Source organism: Scyliorhinus torazame, chromosome 2, assembly GCF_047496885.1.
Source record: "Scyliorhinus torazame isolate Kashiwa2021f chromosome 2, sScyTor2.1, whole genome shotgun sequence".
NCBI lineage: Eukaryota > Metazoa > Chordata > Chondrichthyes > Carcharhiniformes > Scyliorhinidae > Scyliorhinus > Scyliorhinus torazame.
Window position 1 is genome coordinate 89581215 of NC_092708.1, and position 25231 is coordinate 89606445.

At 44.1% G+C, this 25231-nt stretch overlaps 1 protein-coding gene across 1 annotated transcript in view; it reads right to left on the reverse strand.

The window, feature by feature from the left end:
- The window catches only part of ttc21b (tetratricopeptide repeat domain 21B), a 143297-nt gene that overhangs the window by 12092 nt on the left and 105974 nt on the right, over nt 1–25231 (reverse strand). Inside the window, exons 22-28 of the mRNA XM_072473910.1 lie at nt 22417–22498; nt 15669–15819; nt 12845–13006; nt 12112–12307; nt 9250–9474; nt 8431–8551; nt 8249–8316 (exon numbers count right to left, since the gene is read on the reverse strand). Coding sequence (XP_072330011.1) covers nt 8249–8316; nt 8431–8551; nt 9250–9474; nt 12112–12307; nt 12845–13006; nt 15669–15819; nt 22417–22498 — 1005 coding nt within the window. The remainder of the gene's footprint in view (nt 1–8248; nt 8317–8430; nt 8552–9249; nt 9475–12111; nt 12308–12844; nt 13007–15668; nt 15820–22416; nt 22499–25231) is intronic.

Below are 25231 nucleotides of genomic sequence, written 5' to 3' on the forward strand. Positions count from 1 at the left end.
GGAAAGAGTAGGACCAGTCAAGGACAGGGATGGGAAATTGTGTGTGGAGTCTGAAGAGATAGGCGAGATACTAAATGAATATTTTTCGTCAGTATTCACTCAGGAAAAAGATAATGTTGTGGAGGAGAATGCTGAGCCCCAGGCTAATAGAATAGATGGCATTGAGGTACGTAGGGAAGAGGTGTTGGCAATTCTGGACAGGCTGAAAATAGATAAGTCCCCGGGACCTGATGGGATTTATCCTAGGATTCTCTGGGAGGCCGGGGAAGAGATTGCTGGACCTTTGGCTTTGATTTTTATGTCATCATTGGCTACAGGAATAGTGCCAGAGGACTGGAGGACAGCAAATGTGGTCCCTTTGTTCAAAAAGGGGAGCAGAGACAACCCCGGCAACTATAGACCGGTGAGCCTCACGTCTGTAGTGGGTAAAGTCTTGGAGGGGATTATAAGAGACAAGATTTATAATCATCTAGATAGGAATAATATGATCAGGGATAGTCAGCATGGCTTTGTGAAGGGTAGGTCATGCCTCATGGGGATTGAGGGTGATTTAGAGATGTGGATCAGAAATTGGCTAGCTGAAAGAAGACAGAGGGTGGTGGTTGAAGGGAAATGTTTAGAATGGAGTACAGTCACAAGTGGAGTACCACAAGGATCTGTTCTGGGGCCGTTGCTGTTTGTCATTTTTATCAATGACCTAGAGGAAGGCGTAGAAGGGTGGGTGAGTAAATTTGCAGACGATACTAAAGTCGGTGGTGTTGTCGATAGTGTGGAAGGATGTAGCAGGTTACAGAGGGATATAGATAAGCTGCAGAGCTGGGCTGAGAGGTGGCAAATGGAGTTTAATGTAGAGAAGTGTGAGGTGATTCACTTTGGAAGGAATAACAGGAATGCGGAATATTTGGCTAATGGTAAAGTTCTTGAAAGTGTGGATGAGCAGAGGGATCTAGGTGTCCATGTACATAGATCCCTGAAAGTTGCCACCCAGGTTGATAGGGTTGTGAAGAAGGCCTATGGAGTGTTGGCCTTCATTGGTAGAGGGATTGAGTTCCGGAGTCGGGAGGTCATGTTGCAGCTGTACAGAACTCTGGTACGGCCGCATTTGGAGTATTGCGTTCAGTTCTGGTCACCGCATTATAGGAAGGACGTGGAGGCTTTGGAGCGGGTGCAGAGGAGATTTATCAGGATGTTGCCTGGTATGGAGGGAAAATCTTATGAGGAAAGGCTGATGGACTTGAGGTTGTTTTCGTTGGAGAGAAGAAGGTTAAGAGGAGACTTAATAGAGGCATACAAAATGATCAGGGGGTTGGATAGGGTGGACAGTGAGAGCCTTCTCCCACGGATGGATATGGCTGGCACGAGGGGACATAACTTTAAACTGAGGGGTAATAGATATAGGACAGAGGTCAGAGGTAGGTTCTTTACGCAAAGAGTAGTGAGGCCGTGGAATGCCCTACCTGCTACAGTAGTGAACTCGCCAACATTGAGGGCATTTAAAAGTTTATTGGATAAACATATGGATGATAATGGCATAGTGTAGGTTAGATGGCTTTTGTTTCGGTGCAACATCGTGGGCCGAAGGGCCTGTACTGCGCTGTATTGTTCTATGTTCTATGAAAAGCGTAAATAGGGTGGTCAATAGGACTTTAAACTAAAGATTGGGGGGGAAGGGAAAGTCAGGGAACCAAGAGGTGAAGTAATCAGTGGGACGCGTAGCTGCTTAGGAATACAAAAAAGCACGAAAAGACAGAACTCAGGAGAGGTTACAATAGTCCCCATCCCACAAAATATGACACAGTGTATGGAAAGGCTCAGTAAACCAAGGTCCACCACACTAAGAAAACAAAAAGCGATGGTCAATAGAGAATTAAAGGTGCTATATTTAAATGCGCGCAGTGTACGGAACAAGGTAGATGAGCTTGTGGCCCAGATTGTGACTGGCAGGTATGATGTGGTAGGCATCACAGAGACATGGTTGCAGGGGGTTCAGGACTGGCATTTAAACATCCAGGGATTCACAACCTATCGAAAAGACAGAGAGGTGGGCAGAGGGGGCGGGGTTGCCTTGTTAATTAGGAATGAAATTAAATCAATAGCACTAAACGACATGGGGTCGGATGATGCGGAGTCTGTGTGGGTAGAGTTGAGGAACCACAAAGGCAAAAAAAACATAATGGGAGTTATGTACAGGCCTCCTAACAGTGGTCAGGACCAGAGGCACAAGATGCACCACAAAACAGAAAGTGCATGTCAGAAAGGCAAGGTCACAGTGATCATGGGGGACTTTAATACGCAGGTGGACTGGGTAAATAATACTGCAAGTGGACCCAAGGAAAGGGAATTCATTGAATGTTTACAGGATGGCTTTTTGGACCAGCTTGTGATGGAGCCCACGAGGGAACAGGCCATTCTGGACTTAGTGTTATGTAATGAGCCAGACTTGATTAAAGATTTTAAAGTAAGGGAGCACTTAGGAGGCAGTGATCATAATATGGTCGAATTCAATCTCCAATTTGAAAGAAAGAAGGTAGAATCAGATGTAAAGGTGTTACAGTTAAATAAAGGTAACTACAGGGGCATGAGGGAGCAACTGACGAAAATCGACTGGGAGCAGAGCCTAGTGGGAAAGACAGTAGAACAGCAATGGCAGGAGTTTCTGGGAGTAATTGAGGACACAGTACAGAGGTTCATTTCAACTTGGTTGAGGGAAGGGCAAGACTGGCAACTAAATATCCCGGGGTATAGATGCTTCAGGAGGGATGGAGAGGGAGGTAAAAGGGGTGGAGGAGTTGCATTACTGGTCAGAGATGATATCACAGCTATGATTAAGGAGGACACGATGCAAGATTCAAGCACTGAGGCAATATGGGTAGAGCTAAGAAATAGGAAGGGTGCACTAACATTGTTGGGACTTTACTACAGACCTCCAAAAAGCGAGCGTGAAGTAGAGGTACAAATATGTAGACAGATTATGGAACAATGTAGGAGCAATAGGGTGGTCGTGATGGGAGATTTTAACTTCCCCAACATTGGTATGGCGTTGGGGAGAGTTATAGATCTAGGAGTACAGGTTCATAGCTCCTTGAAGGTGGAGTCGCAGGTGGACAGGGTGGTGAAGAAGGCATTCGGCATGCTTGGTTTCATTGGTCAGAACATTGAATACAGGAGTTGGGACGTCTTGTTGAAGTTGTACAAGACATTGGTACGGCCACACTTGGAATACTGTGTGCAGTTCTGGTCACCCTATTATAGAAAGGATATTATTAAACTGGAAAGAGTGCAGAAAAGATTTACTAGGATGTTGCCGGGACTTGATGGTTTGAGTTATAAGGAGAGGCTGGATAGACTGGGACTTTTTTCCTTGGAGCGTAGGAGGCTTAGGGGTGATCTTATAGAGGTCTATAAAATAATGAGGGGCATAGATAAGGTAGATAGTCAACATCTTTTCCCAAAGGTAGGGGAGTCTAAAACTAGAGGGCATAGGTTTAAGGTGAGAGGGGAGAGATTCAGAAGGGCCCAGAGGGGCAATTTCTTCACTCAGAGGGTAGTGAGTGTCTGGAATGGGCTGCCAGAGGTAGTAGTAGAGGCGGGTACAATTGTGTCTTTTAAAAAACATTTAGATAGTTACATGGGTAAGATGGGTATAGAGGGTTATGGGCCAAGTGCGGGCAACTGGGACTAGCTTAATGGTAAAAACTGGGCGGCATGGACTGGTTGGGCCGAAGGGCCTGTTTCCATGCTGTAAACGTCTATGATTCTATGATTCATCCCAAAGAAAAGAAAGGTTATCAGAGGGGGGATTAGGCAGCCATGACTGACAAAGGAAGTTAGGGAATGCATCAAAGCAAAAGAGAAAGCCTACAATGTGGCAAAGAGTAGTGGGAACTCAGAAGATTGGAAAGGCTACAAAAACAAACCGAGGATAACAAAGAGAGAGATAAGGAAAGAGAGGATCAAATTTGAAGGTAGGCTAGCCAGTAACATTAGGAATGACAGTAAAAGTTTCTTTAAATACATTAAAAACAAACGGGAGGCAAAAGTTGACATTGGGCCGCTCCAAAATGACGCTGGTAATTTTGTGATGGGAGACAAGGAAATAGCCGAGGAACTGAATAAGTACTTTGCGTCAGTCTTCACAGTAGAAGACATGAGTAATATCCCAACAATTCCGGAGAGTCAGGGGACAGAGTTGAATATGGTAGCCATCACAAAGGAGAAAGTGCTAGAGAAACTAAGAGGTCTAAAAATTGATAAATCTCCGGGCCCAGATGGGCTACATCCTAGAGTTCTAAAGGAGATAGCTGAAGAAATAGTGGAGGCGTTGGTGATGATGTTTCAACAGTCAATGGAGTCGGGGAAAGTGCCAGAGGATTGGAAAATCGCTGTTGTAATCCCCCTGTTCAAGAAGGGAACAAGGAAAAAGATGGAAAATTATAGGCCAATTAGCCTAACCTCGGTTGTTGGCAAGATTCTAGAATCCATTGTTAAGGATGAGATTTCTAAATTCTTGGAAGTGCAGGGTCGGATTAGGACAAGTCAGCATGGATTTAGTAAGGGGAGGTCGTGCCTGACAAACCTGTTAGAGTTCTTTGAAGAGATAACAAATAGGTTAGACCAAGGTGAGCCAATGGATGTTATCTATCTTGACTTCCAAAACGCCTTTGATAAGGTGCCTCACAGGAGACTGCTGAGTAAAATAAGGGCCCATGGTATTCAAGGCAAGGTACTAACATGGATTGACGATTGGCTGTCAGGCAGAAGGCAGAGAGTTGGGATAAAAGGTTCTTTTTCGGAATGGCAACCGGTGACGAGTGGTGTCCCGCAAGGTTCAGTGTTGGGGCCACAGCTGTTCTCTTTATATATTAACGATCTAGATGACGGGACTGAGGGCATTCTGGCTAAGTTTGCCGATGATACGAAGATAGGTGGAGGGGCAGGTAGTATGGAGGAGGTGGGGAGGCTTCAGAAAGATTTAGACAGTTTAGGAGAGTGGTCCAAGAAATGGCTGATGAAATTCAACGTGGGCAAGTGCGAGGTCTTGCACTTTGGAAAAAAGAATAGAGGCGTGGACTATTTTCTAAACGGTGACAAAATTCATAATGCTGAAGTGCAAAGGGACTTGGGAGTCCTAGTCCAGGATTCTCTAAAGGTAAACTTGCAGGTTGAGTCCGTAATTAAGAAAGCAAATGCAATGTTGTCATTCATCTCAAGAGGCTTGGAATATAAAAGCAGGGATGTACTGCTGAAGCTTTATAAAGCATTAGTTAGGCCCCATTTAAAATACTGTGAGCAATTTTGGGCCCCACACCTCAGGAAGGACATGCTGGCACTGGAGCGGGTCCAGCGGAGATTCACATGGATGATCCCAGGAATGGTAGGCCTAACATACGATGAACGTCTGAGGATCCTGGGATTATATTCACTGGAGTTTAGGAGGTTGAGGGGAGATCTAATAGAAACTTACAAGATAATGAATGGCTTAGATAGGGTGGATGTAGGGAAGTTGTTTCCATTAACAGGGGAGACTAGGACCCGGGGGCACAGCCTTAGAATAAAAGGGAGTCACTTTAGAACAGAGATGAGGAGAAATTTCTTCAGCCAGAGAGTGGTGGGTCTGTGGAATTCATTGCCACAGAGGGCAGTGGAGGCCGGGACGTTGAGTGTCTTTAAGACAGAAGTTGATAAATTCTTGATTTCTCGAGGAATTAAGGGCTATGGAGAGAGAGCGGGTAAATGGAGTTGAAATCAGCCATGATTGAATGGTGGAGTGGACTCGATGGGCCGAATGGCCTTACTTCCACTCCTATGTCTTATGGTCTTATGTACCTTGTCTGCATTTGGACACCTGCAAAGCTGAGACAAAAAGAATTGATCCTGCTCTATGTATTCCTCCACGCCAAAGCCCTGTTGCTGAGAACCTCCAGACATCTACTGGGATCATCACACAAGATAGCTCCAGATCAATGCTGTTGAATCGTACAAACTTTATCCTTTTCTTATAAAGTTTCTAACCACCCATCTCTGCAGTGACTACTTGCATGTCCTTTGTTTGTCTATGTGTGTCCCTCTATGTGTATGCTGGGGACGTTTTAAGAAGAGATAGAATACAATTATCTGTTAACGAGTCTTTACAACTTGTTAAAGGGGTTTGTTTTATAATAAAATCAATCATTCTGGCTTTATTGAAAGAAGCCTGGTTAAAGTCTGCTTTATTCTCGGTATCAGTAGTGAAGGTAAACATTAGGCTATTTTGATGAGTAAATTAAACCGTTGAACTAATGGCACAACCTGTGGAGTAGTGGGGCTAGCACAACTGCGTACTCCTCCCATCCTGGTCATAACAGTAAGAACCTCCTGCCACCTTCTACAAAGACTGATCGATAAAATAGCACTGATATTTAAAATCTAGTTGCCCAGTTCACAGTCTCGATTTCCAGCTGTCATATTCCATTTGATAGCAAACAGAAATCTCATTCTACCATAAATTGTTTTTTCCTTTGTTTTATTACAACTGTGATTGTAAGAAATTCAAACCTTAATCTATTTAGCTTTCAGTATTACTAACCTAAGCAATGAGAGGAAAAGACTTGCATTTGTACAGGATCATGTCACATCTCTCCAAAGTCTTAATGCTTTACAAACACTGAATGACTTTATTGCTTTCAGAGTAAATGGTTTTGAAGAAAGTATAATATAGGGGTTTACTACTTAATGTGGTGCTGCAATGTATGAAATTTAATTCAATACAAGTTTGATAAGTTTCTATGTTATAATAATACCGTTAAGAACTAATCTGATCAGGTATTTATAACAACAGATGTTCTATACAAATTAATGATAAAGAACAATAACCATGTTTAAGTCTGAATTATTTTACACTATATTGACGGTAGAAAAGAATTGGTAATGAACCTTAGATTTCTAGATTGGCAATCACATTCATGAATCTCATCTTTAGGAATAGGGAAAAGGTACTCATCAGTGGCCAATGTAATAACTAATTACAAAAAGGCAGCAGAGGTAACCCCGGTAATCACAGGCTAGTAGCTTATCATTTTTGGGCAGCATGGCCGCACAGTGGTTAGCACTGATGCCTCACGGCGCTGAGGACCCAGGTTCGCTCCCGGCCCCGGGTCACTGTCAGTGTGAAGTTTGCACAGTCTCCCGTGACTGTGAGGGTCTCACCCCTACTACCCAAAGATGTGCAGGTAGATGGATTGGCCACACTAAATTGCCCCTCAATTGGAAAAAACATAATTGGGTACTCTAATTTTTTTTTTTTTAAGTTGATCATTTTTAAAATTGGAAATGACTAGCCAGATACGCTGAAAATAACTGGAGGCAGACAACATGGATTTCTGAAACGCAGAACATGTTCGAGAAATCTGAGAGCTCTTTGAGGTGAAATAGATGGTGATGTGGTACATATATAATTACAGAAAACTTTCAACAAGGTGCTACACATTTGAGAAGGTTAAGGAGTATGAAATTATTGTATGGGCAGCAAACTGGATTAAAAATTGGTTACAGGAAAGAAACAGGCATTTAACGTTAAGAACAATTTCTCAGATTGTTTGAAAGTATGTAGGTGGTCCCATCGGGTTTCTGTTCACTGTTTATAATGACTTGGATATTTGGAACTGGAAGGAGTGGTGTCAAAATTTGTAGCCAATATTACAGTAGGAGGCACAGTAAATCATCAAGGACCAAAGGAGGCTGCAAGGAGACATTAATACGACTAGAATGAGCAAGATGTGACATATGGAATTCAGTGTCATGTATTTGTCTCAATTCTGAGGATAGATCAGCAACCTGAAACATTAACCCTGTTGCTCTATCCACAGATGCTGCCAGATTTGCAGAATATTTCCAGCATCTTCTGCTGTATTTCAGATTTACAGCATCTGCAGTATTTTGCTTTTGTACAGATCATCGGGTGATTTGATAAGAGGTGTTTACGAAGGAATGGGACATGGTACGTAGCAACAGATGTGATTGACACATCTAGGAGGACATAGGTATGAGAGATTAGGACAGAAAGCAGGATAAATGTGTGTGTGTGTTGTATAGAGTTGAGACGTTATGGAATTCACCACTAAAACTTGATTGAAGCAGAGAACATGTCAACATTTAAGAATAAGTTAGATAAGGGGGTGCAGGGCTACAGGAATTACGACTACTGCTTGATTGTAACTGGTTTGACTAATATTCTGAAAGCAAGGTCTAAGATTGAATTTAAAAATATTACCTTATGACAAATGTCAATAGCATCAACATATCGTTTTGCCTTCAAATAGTTAAAAGCCAGCTTGTACCCTGTAAAGTGAAAAGTGTTATCAATTTTCTGAGCCAGTAGGTATTGCACATCTTTACATTTAAGAATTTATGATAATATCTGTTCATGGCATGTACCAAAAATGTTGATATTACCTATTGTTGGATTTGTCTGGTTGCAATACTTCCAAGCCATTTCATAATTAATGGCTGCATCCTTATAAGATTGTTCTTTCTCCATAATGTATCCCATATATTCATAAGCCTTGCAACAGGACTAAGAAAACAAACATTTGTTAATAGATTCAGAGACATAAGGAAGAGCATGAACCGACCAGGCCTGCAATGTTTCAACTACCATTTATAGACGTAACCTTGTTTTTTTGACACTAAGTAAATGAGCATGGTGCATCTTTAGAAATCATCTTGTGTGTGTGCGGATGAGGATTGGGTGCCTGTTGCTATTACATTTTTGGTATTGTGTAAAATAAACATTTATCCTTTCTTTTGATTTAAACTTATCAGAACTTATTTAAAAGTCACATCATTCAAGGGGTTAAAATACTCCTTCTCAAAGTACAGTGTGTTGCACTTGGTGGAGAGTTGGGAAATTATCCCATACCATTTTTCTGTCCGTAACAGCATACTCACCACATGAGTGGTGAAGTAGACGGAGTGGATTGTTAGCCTGTTATGAGCCTGGCTGATTTTCATTGGTTCCACTGATTTCAGGCGGTTCCACTGATTTCAGGCGGTTTCTAGAACAGACACTGCCAGATTCTTATTCATGCAGTAAAGACAAAGATTTCCACCAGTGCTGTTTTTCAGTTCTGCCAGTTATGTTCATCTCACACAAACTACATTTCACTGCATTGTGTTTTTAAAAAGTACTGTAAACACAAACTGTAATGCATGTCGAAGTCCATTATCAATTTTGAAGTAGATCACAATACAAGATCATTAACTTTTTTTTACCTTATTGTGCCTTAGACAGCGTTTAAGTAATTCAACTGCCATATCAAATTTTCCGGACTGAATGTAAACATCAGCTAGAAGCAACCAACTCTTTTCTAACTCCTCTGCATCAATTGCATTCCAGTTTAATTTTGCAATGCGTTTTAGCTGATTTCTTGCTCGGGGTGTCTGTTTTAAAATCATGTAAGCTGTGGCCATTCCAAAGAGTGCAGGAATGTGGTCCTTCTGCAATAATACAAAGAATAGGTGTACCATGTTACTAATTCATACAATACATTGCAGTTCTCCTACAGATGCCTTTATAATAATTTTCTGCAGACTTACATAGGATTGAAAGCACCCAGATAAATGAAGTTGGATCGTGATGAATCTGCAAATGAGTTCAATTTTCTACATTTTTATTTACTCAGTATTATATTGCAGAATTTGCTTCCTTGGACATTGGAAAATATTTTCCAGAGAATTCAAAAAAACTTAAGGCAGATGGCTGTGGGCTTTCAAGTGCAAGTTACTACAATCTTTAAGAGTGGGAGAAATGCATCAAATAAATAGTGAACGTAGATTCAGAAAAAGAAAGTCCTGCTGGATCAAAATCCTGAGAAAATGACAACCCAATTACACTGCAGAATAACCTATGAGATAGTCTTCCAAAAAGCATTTTACAAAGTTTTATATAAAAGGTATTATTTAAGCTCAAAGCTTTGAGGAAATCAAGGTAATCATGAAAGTATAAAGAAATTGTCTGAAAGGTGGATAATAACGGGAAGGAACACAAGAACAGGAATAAACCATTTAACCTCGAGTCTATTCCATCATTCAATGAGATCCTGGCTGATGTGGGACCCGTGACCTCCATATACCTGTCTTTGCCCTGTATGCTTCAAGAGCAAATGTGAGGTTATCCATCTTGGTCCAAAAAAGGATAGCTTTCTAAATGGGAAGAGGTTAAGTACAGTGGAAGAGCAAAGAGACTTAGGGGTTCAGGTACATAGATCCTTAAAATGCCACGAACAAGTGCATAAAATAATCAAAAAAGCTAATGGAATGCTGGCTTGTATATCTAGAGGATTGGAGTATAAAGTCACAGAAGCTATGCTGCAGCTAAACAAAACCGTGGTTAAACCCCACTTGGAGTACTGTGAGCAGTTTTGGGCACTACACCATAGGAAGGATATAGTGGCCATGGACGGAGTTCAACGTCGGTTTACATAAATGATTCCTGGATTACAGGGGTTATGTTACCACAAGAAATGACACAAATTAGGCCTGTTTCCGCTAAAATCTAGAAGGTTAAGGGGTGATTTGATCGAAGTCTTTAAATATTAACAGGAAAAGACAGGGTAGATAAAGATAAATTATTTTCTCTTATTGGAGATTCTAAAACTAGGAGGCATGATCTAAAAATTAGGGCCAGACATTCAGGAGAGATGTTAGGAAGAACCTCTTCACTTAAATGGTGGTAGAGGTTTAGAACTCTCTCCCACGAACAGCAATTGAAGCTAGAACAGTTGTCAATTTTAAATCTGAGATAGATAGGTTTTTGTTGCTTAGCAACGATATTAGGGTTTATGGGCCAAAGGCAGATATATGGAGTTAGGTGACAGATCAGCAATGATCTCATTGAATGGCAGGACAGGCTCAAGGAGCTGAATGGCTTATTTCTGTTCCTATGTTCCTATGAGCTTTGGTTAACAAAAACGTATCAATCTCAGATGCCAAATTAAGAATTGCTATTTGCAGGACCACTCCACATTTCTACATTCCACCACTTCCCAGCTGCTAACAAGAGGCCCATTAAACCCCCACTATGGCCTTAAATCTTTTCCTTAGTTTTACCCATAAAGTATCTACTGCTTGGTGGAAGTTATTTTATCCTTGTACCTATGTAAGGGTAGAGGTAAGCATTGAGTATGATACCCTGGGGCTTGGTGTTCACATTAAACAATTTGATGATGATAATATATAATATAATCTTTATTAGTGTCACATTAACGCTGCAATGAAGTTACTGCAAAAATCCCCTAGTCACCACACTCCAGCACCTGTTCGGGCACACGGAGGGAGAATTCAGAATGTCCAATTCACCTAACAAGCACATCTTTTGGGACTTGTGGGAGGAAACCGGAGCATCAGGAGGAAATCCACGCAGCCACGGGGAGAATGTGCAGACTCCACACAGTGACTAAGCTGGGAATCGAATCTGGGTCCTTGGCGCTCTGAAGCAACAGTGTTAACCACTATGCTACCGTGCCACCCCTGAAATAATTTCAAAAACAATGAATTCAGCTGAGCTGAAAAGAGATAGGAATGGAGGTGGGCAAGCACAAAATTTCACACCGCAACCGCCATGCAGGTGTCCGGCATGACCCGGCACCCGAGCCAGAACGTTTCTGATGAAAGTTCATCGGCCTGAAACATTCATTCTGTTTCTCTTCACAGATACTGCCCTAGATTCTCCAGCATTTTCTGTTCCTACTCTCCACAACTCAGGCCTGGCCACTAGCAGTAAAAGGTCAAAACCTGACTGACAATGAAGATGCAAGCTCATTATCATATATTAAAATGGAAGTGGGCCCACACACATTTCTGCTTCAGTTAAAGGTGGGTTTGGGGCAAGAGGCAGATTTTGCTGACTTTAACCCACTAATTTTCTTCAGTGAAAATCCCCCTCAATGTTGCACGTTGATGATTTGAGCCATGTAAATTAAGTTTAAGAGTGAAGTACTTCATACACAATACACAGAATAGACATTCAGGACAGTAACAGAGGCAAAAACCCTGAAATCATTTCAAAATAATGAATTCAGTTGAGCCGAAAAGCCTTTCCCATGCAAATTATCTTGTGATTTACAGAAGGCTAACCTCAGCTGTTGCTATTTCAGTGAATACACCCAGAGCACGTTCCACATTTGTTTTATGCTTTGTTGCCATGAGGCAGCAGCTTTCCATTATGCGTAACTGAACATGGCCTTGAATAGTCTGAGGTTTTAGCTCTTTCAGGAGTTTCTCTGCTGTCATCACAGCCAACTGCTCGGACTCTTGCTTTTCAGTTGAGTTTCTATCGACAAAAGAAACATGTTGAAAAAAACACCCACAGTTTCTTATTTGACCAGTACAGGCAAAGTATTAGACTTTCCTATTGCTAAATTATACTGAATTCAGATACAAATATAAGATAGTTTTACATGTAATTACAAAAATTGTGCAAAGTATCCAAACATAGTGAATCCTGATAAATTACACTGGTAGGCCAGTAACCTGCCAGCAGACAAGCTACCAGTGGCTTGGCACTCTAAATCCCATGCAGCAAAAAGAAAATAGACAGTGCAAGAGAAAACTGAGTAAAATTACTATATTTTTTCCCACAAGCCTAACCTGAACTGGGAAAAGTTTAATTAATTTTGTTGAAGGTTTGTCTTAGGACAGGAGTAACCATGATAAAACAATAAATTTGATACAAAAATTGACAGATTATAAAGAATTAAAAGTGATGATAAAGTAAAATTGAATAGGCAATTTAGAGGAAATAAAAATTTAGATTAATCCCTATCACGTCAATACACAAGACAAATATTTAGTAGCAATATGCTCTCACCGCACATCTCCATCCAGGTTCTCAAATACTTCACCTCCTACAGTATCATTATCTGGATTCATGCAGATCTCGATCATGTTATAAATTGCATTTTGCCCCCAGTCACTGTCCTTGCGAGCCTTATTGAAGTGTCGGAGTGCATCATTTGGTTCCCCAGTGTACCTAGAGAATTTACATCATAGCAAGTATCACATCTTCGGTACTTGTGTTACAAAACTTATGTACTTTCCACCGAATAAATGGAGGGTTTTCGGGGTGGTACAGGGCAGGGATATGAAAGTTGGGGGACCTGTTTGTGGATGGGAAGTTCGCGAGCCTGGGTGAGTTGGAGGAGAGGTACGGGCTTCCCCCGGGAAACATCTTTAGGTATCTACAGGTAAAGGCGTTTGCCAGGCGGCAAGTGGTGGAATTCCCATGGCTGCCGCCACGCACAGTACAAGACAGGGTGCTCTCGGGGGGGTGGGTTGGACTGGGGAAGATCTCTGAAACCTACCAGGTGATGCAGGAGGGGGAGGAGGCCTCGGTGGTGGAGTTGAAAGGTAAGTGGGAGGAGTTGGGGAGGAGATCGAGGAGGGGACGTGGGCAGATGCCCTAGGGAGAGTGAACTCTTCCTCTTCGTGCGCGAGGCTCAGCCTCATACAGTTTAAGGTGCTGCACAGGGCAAACATGACTGGGACAAGGATGAGCCGGTTTTTTGGGGGTGAGGACAGGTGTGTTAGGTGCTCAGGGAGCCCAGCAAACCACACTCATATGTTCTGGGCATGTCCAGCGCTGGAGGAATTTTGGAAGGGCATAGCGAGGACGGTGTTGAGGGTGGTAGGATCGAAGGTCAGACCTGGCGAGGGGCTCGCAATATTTGGGGTTGCAGAGGAGCCGGGAGTGCAGGAGGCGAAAGAGGCCGGTATTCTGGCCTTTGCGTCCCTGGTAGCCCGGCGAAGGATTCTTCTTCAGTGGAAGGATGCGAGGCCCCCAAGCGTGGAATCCTGGATCAACGATATGGCGGTGTTTATTAAATTGGAGAGGGTGAAATTTGCCTTAAGGGGATCGGTGCAAGGGTTTTTCAGGCGGTGGCAACCGTTCTTAGACTTCCTGGCAGAACGGTCTACAATGGTCAGCAGCAGCAGCAACCTGGGGGAGTGAGGGGGGGTTGGGTTCTATATTATTTTTGTTTGTCTATACTGGGGGATCTGAGGGGATGTATATATTTGCTATGTTTGCTGTGTTTCGGTGGGTGTTAATTTATTATTTATGTATAGGGGGGAGGGGGGCACTGGGTTGTTTTGTTTTGTGTTTAATTCTATTGGGTTCCTTTTACATTTTGTTGTTGATATTTTGTGAAAACATTAATAAAAATGTTTTTTAAAAAACTTATGTACTTTCCTGGTTCCACAAATAGAACATCAATGACTTACGAGATGTAATGAATTGGCAATTATGAGACATCATCAAGGTCCACTGTCGATCACTGGAGTGAGCCAGCGGTGAAGGTGTTCAAGACCACAGTGTCTGACAGGGCATGGCTACCTGTACTTAGAGGTCTGAGGTCTTCCCCAAGGGAGGCACAAATCTCAGTGACCATCCACCCAGATGGGTGCAGTCACCTGCAGTACTAATCCTCTGACTTGTCCAAATAGCTTCATCTTCAGGGGTGTAGACAATGTTGAGAATCTGACCTCTGTTTCGTCCCTATCCCTCATTCCTCTGCTCATGCCTGGGGCTTTGTATCTGCTCCAGTGGATGGTGAACTCATGCTACTGAACCCTATCTCCGGCTACCTTAATCCAATGCCTTGTTATTGCCTTCTTGCAGTCAGCTGGACTCACAATGGTTACAAACCCACCCCCTTCTGGCCCCACAACACTCTCAGCTGACTGAGTACACAGACCGTCAGTTCCGCTAACTCTGCTCATCTGATGGCACCATCATGCACCTCTTAGCCATTCATCCCTTTATGGACTTGACCAATTGCGTGAATCAACCATGAATGGCTCTCTGCTGTGTTGCCCCCTCGGTCCACCTGAACCGTTTCTGGTCCATCACATAACCCATGCACCAAACACAAAAATTCCAAACTGGCTGCTTTGACAGACTGACAACAAGGTCATTAGCAAGGTCAACTGATCGAATACTCAAATCTGGCAGCTTTCAGCCTTCCTTCCTTCTGACATCATCGTTAGCAATCACAAAAGTGATATCAAACCAGCACGACAGGCAGCAGCGCTAATTGTCACACCCATCTGCTGCCACCCCCCCATCAATATCTGAAAAGCCTGCCCAGAGAAACTACCTCCTTCAGTGGGGAAATCTAGAAGAAGGAGCTATAATCTTAAAAATATTGCTCGGCTATTTGATAGAAAAGCAGGAAACAATTTTCCACACATAGGGAATTGGAAATCTGCCCCCCCCCCCGCCCCCCCAACCTCCCACCTGCCAATCTGCACTGATCCCCCCCCCCCCCCCCATCACACACACACAAACACCACCTCCACTTGCTCCTTCACTACAGAAAGTTGAAATGAAATAATCCTGGAGGTTGTTCCACAATAACAGACCTACAATTATGCTTTTATTCCTATGTTTTCCTCTTTTACTAGGGAGGCAATCATAACCAAATCCCAAATATTTACTGTGCTCACTGGTATGTAAATGAGCACTCTTTTTATCCTCCACTCACAAAAATGAAGGTCATACTGCTTCCTTAACTCAGCACTGTCCAGATAAAATTTGGACTCTCCTGGTCTTAATGTTATAAACATGTAGTAGTGTATTTGTTCATAGGACTTAATTATATTTTTGTAATTGTCATAATTAGAAGACCACTCACCAGAGGTACAATCCTTTGCAATAATTAAAACCAGGTTCAGAAGCTGGTCTTGAAGTGTGTTTTTCAGCCATGTCAAGGAATCTGGGAACTTCTTCCAGTTTTCCAGCTCGCCTCAACAAATCGATCAAACGTGATAATGTCATAAAATTATCTAAACAAAAAAAAACTGTATCAATGCTATCACAGTTTGAGATTTATTGGCTATTTCTCACTCAAAAGGCTTGGACATTAGTGATTTTCAAATGTATTCTGAGCAACAACTGTCCAAAATCGATAGCCCCATCAAACAAGAGATATTCAAAAAGCAGGATGCTAAGTTGATTCAAACAATGGCCAATTTATTTGAAATGTTATGTTATTCTGGAAAATATAAAGAACTCTATTTATATCAAACTTGCTTGATTAAGGAGAATAGCTTGTAATGCTCGGGGCACAGGTACTAGAATGTCAATCAGTCAGGTAGCAAGAGGCTGCAAGTGGACAACCTAGACAGGGAAAATTTGTGATTTTACATTATGTAAAGAGATCCCTGCAATAGTCTAACATACGTGTTCTTTATTTTTGTGGAATTATAGTAGCTGTACCAAAGGTTTATCAATCGTCCTAAAGGTTTCTATGGCCATCTAACAAATCAAGTGTTGTCTTGCCTTGTGTTAACTTGATCCACCTTACCAGAGGTCAAATGAGTGCCCTTGTCTAAGACACCATCCATAACAGAAGGGATTCTCATTGTTATATTCCCAAACCTGCTACTAATCCATTAGATAAAAGCAAGAAGATGGTATTGAAAACATTTAATGGAACAGCAGACTCCATTATACCAGATTAAACATCAACGGCAGACCCAAATTATTAAGTTATATAGCACAAATTCCGGGTGCGGCGATGACCAGCTAAGTCGTACGTTTCGGCAGCTCCCGGTGGAACGGACTTTTGGGCTCTTAATAAGAGCCCCAACGGCAATTTTAACGGCTAGAAGCACTGTGCGGTAAACCAGAAGGGAATCCCCCCTGGAAACGGATTGAAAAAGGAGAGGGAAGTGGCCAGATTGCAGTGGATCCTTTGGAGCAGCGGCAAGGAAGGCAAGCAAGAACCAAGATGGCGACGGAAGGTGGCAGTTTAACATGGGGCCCTGAACAACAAGAGTTTTTGAAATGTTGCGTGGAAGAACTTAAAAAGGAAATGAAGAAGGAGCTGTTGGCCCCGATATTACAGGCGATCGAAGGGCTAAAGGATGAGCAAAAGACCCAGGAGCGGGAGCTTCGGGTCATGAAGGCAAAGGCTGCCGAGAACGAGGACGATATACAGGGCCTGGTGGTGAAGACGGAGATGCACGAGGCACATCATAAACGATGTGTGGAAAGACTGGAGGTGCTGGAGAATAACACGAGGAGGAATAATTTAAGGATTCTTGGTCTTCCTGAAGGTGCAGAAGGAGCAGACGTCGGGGCATATGTGAGCACGATGCTGCACTCGTTAATGGGAGCGGAGGCCCCGGCGGGTCCGCTGGAGGGAGCATACCGAGTGATGGCGCGAGGACCGAGAGCAGGAGAAATTTCTAGAGCCATAGTGGTGAGATTCCTCCGTTTTAAGGTCCTTAGATGGGCAAAGAAAACTCGGAGCAGTAGGTGGGAGAACGCGGTGATCCGCGTATATCAAGACTGGAGTGCGGAGGTGGCGAGAAGGAGGGCGAGCTTTAATCGGGCCAAGGCGGTGCTTCACAAAAAGATGATAAAATTTGGAATGCTGCAACCGGCAAGACTGTGGGTCACATATCAAGGGAGGCACCACTACTTTGAGACGGCGGATGAGGCGTGGACTTTTATTGTGGAAGAAAAACTGGAATAAGCGGGTTATTAAAAAAGAACGTTTGAAACAAAGTGGTGGGGCGAGTATGGGGGGCGAAGAGGGGGGAAAAAGGGGGGGAAAAGATGAGTTTTACGTTACTAATCCTGCGATGCGGTAACTTTTCTCTCTTCCACAGGTGGTGGTGGAGGGAGGAAGGGAGGTGGAGGAGATGGGGCGTTGGCCATGGGGGGCGGGGCCAAAAGGGAAGCGCGGGCGTTGTTCCCGCGCTATGATAATCATGGCGGGAATAGGGAAGCAAGAAGGAGGGGGCGTCGCACGGTGCGAGCCGAGGTCACGGGGGGAAGCCGAGGTCGGCCAGAGTTTGCTGACTTCTGGGAGCAACATGGGGGGTGTAACTACGCTAGTGGGGGATCTAGCGGGGGGGGGGGGGGTGGTTGGGGGGAGTTACTGGGTTGCTGCTGCTGGGGAGAGGGGGGAGCCGGAATGGGGTGGGGTGGGCGGGGGGGCACCGCCTGTGGGGGACACAGCTGCGTGGGAACCGGGTGAGGAGCTGGAAAAAGGGGATTGCTAATCGACAAGGGGGGGGGGGGGTAAAAAGCCCCCCAACCCGGTTGATCACGTGGAATGTGAGAGGGCTGAACGGGCCGATAAAGAGGGCACGGGTACTTGCACACCTTAAGAAACTTAAGGCGGACGTGGTTATGTTACAAGAGACACACTTGAAACGTATAGACCAGGTTAGACTACGCAAAGGATGGGTGGGGCAGGTGTTTCATTCGGGGCTAGATGCGAAAAACAGGGGGGTGGCTATACTAGTGGGGAAGCGGGTTATGTTTGAGGCAAAGACCATAGTGGCGGATAGCGGGGGCAGATACGTGATGGTGAGTGGCAGATTACAGGGGGAGGCGGTGGTCTTGGTAAACGTATATGCCCCGAACTGGGATGATGCCAATTTTATGAGGCGCATGCTAGGACGCATCCCGGACCTAGAGGTGGGAAAGTTGGTAATGGGGGGAGATTTTAATACGGTGCTGGAGCCAGGGCTGGACAGGTCGAGATCCAGGACTGGAAGGAGGCCGGCTGCAGCCAAGGTGCTTAAAGATTTTATGGAGCAGATGGGAGGAGTAGACCCGTGGAGATTTAGTAGACCTAGGAGTAAGGAGTTTTCGTTTTTCTCCTATGTCCACAAAGTTTATTCGCGAATAGACTTTTTTGTTTTGGGAAGGGCGTTGATCCCGAAGGTGAGGGGGACGGAGTATACGGCTATAGCCATTTTGGATCACGCTCCACAATGGGTAGACTTGGAGATAGGGGAGGAAACAGAAGGGCGTCCAACCTGGAGAATGGACATGGGACTAATGGCAGATGAAGGGGTGTGTCTAAGGGTGAGGAGGTGCATTGAAAAATACTTGGAACTCAATGATAACGGGGCGGTCCAGGTGGGAGTGGTCTCGGAGGCGCTGAAGGCAGTGGTTAGAGGGGAGCTGATATCAATAAGGGCACATAAAGGAAAGCAGGAGAGTAGGGAACGGGAGCGGTTGCTGCAAGAACTTCTGAGGGTGGACAGGCAATATGCGGAGGCACCGGAGGAGGGACTGTACAGGGAAAGGCAAAGGTTACACGTAGAATTTGACTTGCTGACAACGGGTACTGCAGAAGCACAGTGGAGGAAGGCACAGGGTGTACAGTATGAGTATGGGGAGAAGGCGAGCAGGTTGCTGGCCCATCAATTGAGGAAAAGGGGAGCAGCGAGGGAAATAGGGGGAGTGAGGGATGAGGAAGGAGAGATAGAGCGGGGAGCGGAGAGAGTGAATGGAGTGTTCAAGGCATTCTATAAAAGATTATACGAAGCTCAGCCCCCGGATGGGAAGGAGAGAATGATGTGCTTCCTGGACCGGCTGGAATTTCCTAAGGTGGAGGAGCAGGAGAGGGTGGGACTGGGAGCACAGATCGAGATAGAGGAAGTAGTGAAAGGAATTAGGAGTATGCAGGCGGGGAAGGCTCCGGGACCGGATGGATACACAGTCGAATTTTATAGGAAATATGTGGACTTGCTTGCCCCGATACTGATGAGAACCTTTAATGAGGCGAAGGAAAGGGGATAGCTGCCCCCGACTATGTCAGAGGCAACGATATCGCTCCTCCTAAAGAAGGAAAAAGACCCGCTGCAATGCGGGTCCTATAGACCTATTTCCCTCCTAAATGTAGGCGCTAAGATTCTGGCCAAGGTAATGGCAATGAGGATAGAGGATTGTGTCCCGGGGGTAGTCCATGAGGACCAAACTGGGTTTGTGAAGAGGAGACAGCTGAATACGAATATACGGAGGCTGCTAGGGGTAATGATGATGCCTCCACCAGAGGGGGAAGCGGAGATAGTGGTGGCGATGGATGCCGAGAAAGCATTTGATAGAGTGGAGTGGGATTATTTGTGGGAGGTGTTGAGGAGATTTGGCTTTGGAGATGAGTATATTAGATGGGTACAGCTGCTGTCTCGGGCCCCGATGGCGAGCGTGGTCACGAATGGATGGGGGTCTGCGTATTTTCGGCTCCATAGAGGGACGAGGCAGGGATGTCCTCTGTCCCCATTATTGTTTGCACTGGCGATTGAGCCCCTGGCAATAGCATTGAGGGGTTCCAGGAAGTGGAGGGGAGTACTCAGGGGAGGAGAGGAACGCCGGGTATCTCTTTACGCGGACGATTTATTAGTATATGTGGCGGACCCGGCGGAGGGGATGCCAGAGATAATGCGGACACTTGGGGAGTTTGGAGAATTTTCAGGATATAAGCTGAACATGGGGAAAAGTGAGCTGTTTGTGGTGCATCCAGGGGAGCAGAGCAGAGAAATAGAGGACTTACCGCTGAGGAAGGTAACAAGGGACTTTCGCTACTTGGGGATCCAGATAGCCAAGAATTTGGGTACATTGCATAGGTTAAACTTAACGCGGTTGGTGGAACAGATGGAGGAGGACTTCAAGAGGTGGGACATGGTATCCCTGTCAATGGCAGGGAGGGTACAAGCGGTTAAAATGGTGGTCCTCCCGAGATTCCTCTTTGTGTTTCAGTGCCTCCCGGTGGTGATCACGATGGCTTTTTTCAAAAGGATTGAGAAGAGTATCATGAGCTTTGTGTGGGCCGGGAAGACCCCGAGAGTGAGGAAGGGATTTTTGCAGCGTAGTAGAGATAGGGGGGGGGCTGGCGCTACCGAACCTGAGTGAGTACTACTGGGCCGCCAACATCTCAATGGTATGTAAGTGGATGGGAGAAGAGGAGGGAGCAGCGTGGAAGAGATTGGAGAAGGCGTCCTGTAGGGGGACTTGCCTACAAGCCATGGTGACGGCGCCGTTGCCGTTCTCACCGAAGAAATACACCACAAGCCCGGTGGTGGTGGCTACTCTGAAAATTTGGGGGCAATGGAGACGGCATAGGGGAAAGACGGGAGCCTCGGTGTGGTCCCCGATAAGAAATAATCATAGGTTTGCTCCGGGGAGAATGGATGGGGGATTTGGAACATGGCAAAGAGCAGGAGTAACACAATTGAGAGATCTGTTTGTAGATGGGACGTTTGCAAGTCTGGGAGCGCTGACCGAAAAATATGGGTTGCCCCAAGGGAATGCATTCCGGTATATGCAACTGAGGGCTTTTACGGGGCAACAGGTGAAGGAATTCCCGCAGCTCCCGACGCAGGAGGTGCAGGACAGAGTGATCTCAAAGACATGGGTGGGGGACGGTAAGGTGTCAGACATATATAGGGAGATGAGAGAAGAGGGGGAGATTATGGTAGACGAGCTGAAAGGGAAATGGGAAGAAGAGCTGGGGGAGGAGATTGAGGAGGGGCTGTGGGCTGATGCCCTAAGTAGGGTAAACTCATCGTCCTCGTGTGCCAGGCTAAGCCTGATACAATTTAAGGTGTTATACAGGGCGCATATGACTGGAACACGGCTTAGCAAATTTTTTGGAGTAGAGGATAGGTGTGCGAGATGCTCGAAAAGCCCAGCGAATCACACCCACATGTTCTGGTCATGTCCGGCACTACAGGGGTTTTGGGTGGGGGTGACAAAGGTGCTTTCGAAGGTAGTGGGGGTCCAGGTCGAACCAAGCTGGGGGTTGGCTATATATGGGGTTGCAGAAGAGCCGGGAGTGCAGGAGGCGAGAGAGGCCGATGTTTTGGCCTTTGCGTCCCTAGTAGCCCGGCGCAGGATACTGTTGATGTGGAAGGAAGCCAAGCCCCCGGGTGTGGAGACCTGGATAAATGACATGGCAGGGTTTATAAAGCTGGAACGGATTAAGTTCGTCCTAAGGGGATCGGCTCAAGGGTTCACCAGGCGGTGGCAACCGTTCGTCGAATACCTCACAGAAAGATAGAGGGAATGGAAAAGAAGAAGACAGCAGCAGCAGCCCAGGGGGTTGGGGCGGGGGGGGGGGGGGGGGGGGGGGGGTGGAACCAGAGGGATTCTCAGGGATGTTAATATATAAGTATAATATGTATAGGTTGTTGTTATAGATAATTGTATATTGGACTGTTAAAACATATTTTTGGAGAATATTTATCTGGGACAAGGCAGTTGCCATTTAGTATTGTTTTTGTTTATATATTATTTATTTCTTGTTTATAAAACTGGCCATTGTTATTTATATTGTTATATTACTGTGTAAAGGATACACAATGTACTGTGATGGTTGGCCAAAAACTTTCAATAAAATATTTTTAAAAAGTTATATAGCACATATTTGAAATGATAGAAGCAGAGCTTCTTCAAATAAGGTGCTCCTTATCCAAATCTTCATGGTCAAACTTACATGTTAGCTGGTCAGAAAAATTATATTTTTTATACCTCTGTTTGCAGAACAGCTAAATAATGACAAACTTTGGGATACTGATCCAAGAATTTGCCTGTTTACAAAATGTTATCAATCTAAAGTAACAAAAAGTCAAGTTTACCTGGTTTGCGTTCTAGCAGTTGTTGGAAGTGAAATACAGCTTGGTCGTAATCCTGCTTTCTGAACATCAGATCAGCCATCATCTATAACAACACATTAAAATAACTCTAAATGGACTAAATATTACACAGAACGTACCAAAATTACAGTGGCCAAGATTTGTTTTTTAAAAATGACAAAATATATTTGCCAACAATCTTTTCCAATATAACAAAGTTTAGATTTATTTCAGGAGAATAGTCTGGCTACAAGCCATTGCGGGGCATGATCTCTGAATGCAGGGATCCTCTGCCTTCTACCAGGTGTAAACCCAGATTATCCCAAGGACACCAAGATGGTTTTGACGTCTGACATCATCTTATATGTGGCTCTCTATATATTTTCATATTGTGCAGGAGAAATTTCTAAGAATTGTCTTAATTCTGCACTGCAAAATATATTCCAGGTTCACACTTGTCACACAACTGAGAAGCAATCAGGGGCCATAAGCATCGAAAACACAGGTAGAGAGACGTTCACCACGTAACTGACCTCTAAACATAGCTAATTCAGGGTGTCTCAAAAGTCTGTTCCCACACTATTTTTTTTAAAGATAAATGATTGCTGTGATTGATTTCCAATATTACTTCAGCATGATATCAACTCATGATGCTTAGGATTTGCACAATTGTATTCTGTGAGCTCTTATTCACAGTGTGGGTAGCCTAAAGAACCACTGGATTAAAGCAAATTACTGTGGATGCTGGAATCTGAAACCAAAGAGAACTTGCTGGAAAATCTCTGCAGGTCTGGCAGCATCTGTAGGGAGAGAAAAGAGCTAATGTTTCGAGTCCAGATGACCCTTTGTCAAAGCTTTGACAAAGGGTCACCTGGACTCGAAACGTGAGCTCTTTTCTCTCCCTAGATGCTGCCAGACCTGCTGAGATTTTCCGGGTTTTCTCTTTGGCTAAAGAACCACTCATAGGTCAACAGCAAAGGTTCATTTAAATGGATCCAGGAGGTATTTAATATCACAGCTTTCTCAACTGGAAGTGTTTAAGCTGCCAAATGTTTGCACAATGGCATTTTCTTGACCATTTACCAGTAGCTATAATGATGTTTCACTGGAGCTCCTTGGAGGAGAAAGAGGTCTGTTCTCTTTTGCAATGAAGGAAAGCTCCATAGAAACATCTGGTGCAGCTATGCTATCAGGGGATAACCAAAAAAGTGAATCCAAAAGGACATGGGTCCAAATGTTCAAGATGATGGCAAACCTGAATAAATCTGGCAAGATAGGAAGTTTGACAGGAAGTTGTCCTTCTACTGATCCCACGTCAAAATTATTTATAATCTTATTGTTCCAGTGTTAATCATGCATAGTCATACTTCAGTGTGACAAAAATTTAAGTTCCAGCTTCCATCACAAAGTGTTGTCACACTATCATTAAAAAAAAAAGCTCCATGTAACAATTCCTTCTAACATTGCCTAGTCGTAAGACTAACCTTTGTTTACTGACACACCAGGACACTGCAGGTTTTGCACATCTTTGTTCCTGTATATTCTCTCTAATTTAAGATTATGCTCTATGCGTGTGTTAAGATGGCACACAATAAACAAGGAGAAGCCCAAGCTGGGGGTGGGGACGCAGGGGCAGAAACTACAGAGTTCTAAGGAACCTATATTGGACATTATTGAAAACAAGAGAATTAACAGAGTTGGAGAAGGTGCAGTTGAAGACCCGCCCCAAACTCTGTTCGTACCATTACAGCCTTGTAACTTCCCCAGCTTTCTCTCTTGCAACCATAAAAACATCACACTAATGCAGTAGTTATGATACTGGATTAGCAAGCCTGAGAACAGAAGTTCAAATTCCATCATAGCCAATAGTGAAACTGAATTCAATAGCCTATTGGCTAGCATCCATGAAAAGCCTAACTAACGACTCGTTAATATCCTTTGGTTAAATAACTAGAAGCAAAGAAATTGAGAGGTGTGGTCTTGCTGGCACTAGCACTGCCAAACCTTTAATGGAAGTTACCATAAAACAAGTGGCACAGTTCTGTAACTGCTTCCTTCCTGAACTTCAACCTGTAAAACAGTGCTCTGAAATTACCAACAGGTACACACAAGCACACACACACAATGCTGTAGGAGTAACGTCCCCAGAATTGTCCTGAAACATCCCCAAAATTGATCAGATTTATTGTTAGAAAGGAGAGAGCTAAAGCTAATTAAACAATGAATGCTTATACAAACCATACATTCCCTTATCAGATTATCTCAAACATAATAATAATCTTTATTATTGTCACAAGTGGGCTTACAAGCAGTTTATTCAGGAGACAAAGATGTTCAGCCTATCTCGATTGGTGTGGCACAAATGCACCAGACATAAGAGTAGCAGTAGACCATATGGCCATTGGACCTGCTCGACCATTCAATACATTTACAGCTGATCTTGGGTTTCAACTCCATTTTCCTGTTCACTCCTTAATTCTCTGAGACCCCAAAAGTCTGTCCATCCCAGCCTTAATATATTCAACTATGGAGCAACTACAACCCTTGGTAGAGAATTCCAAAGATTCACAACCTTTGAGTGAAGCAATTTCTCCTCAGTCTTAAATGATTAGCTCCTTATCCTGAGACTGTGCCCCTGTGTTTTAGACTCTCTGACCAATGGAACCAATCTCTCAGCATGTACCCTATTAACCCACCTCAGAATCTTGAAGGTTTCGATCAGATTGCTTCTTATTCTTCTAAACTCCAGAGAATATCAGACGCATTTACATAGCCTCTCATCATAGGACAACCTTCTCATTCCAGGGGCCAATCTAGC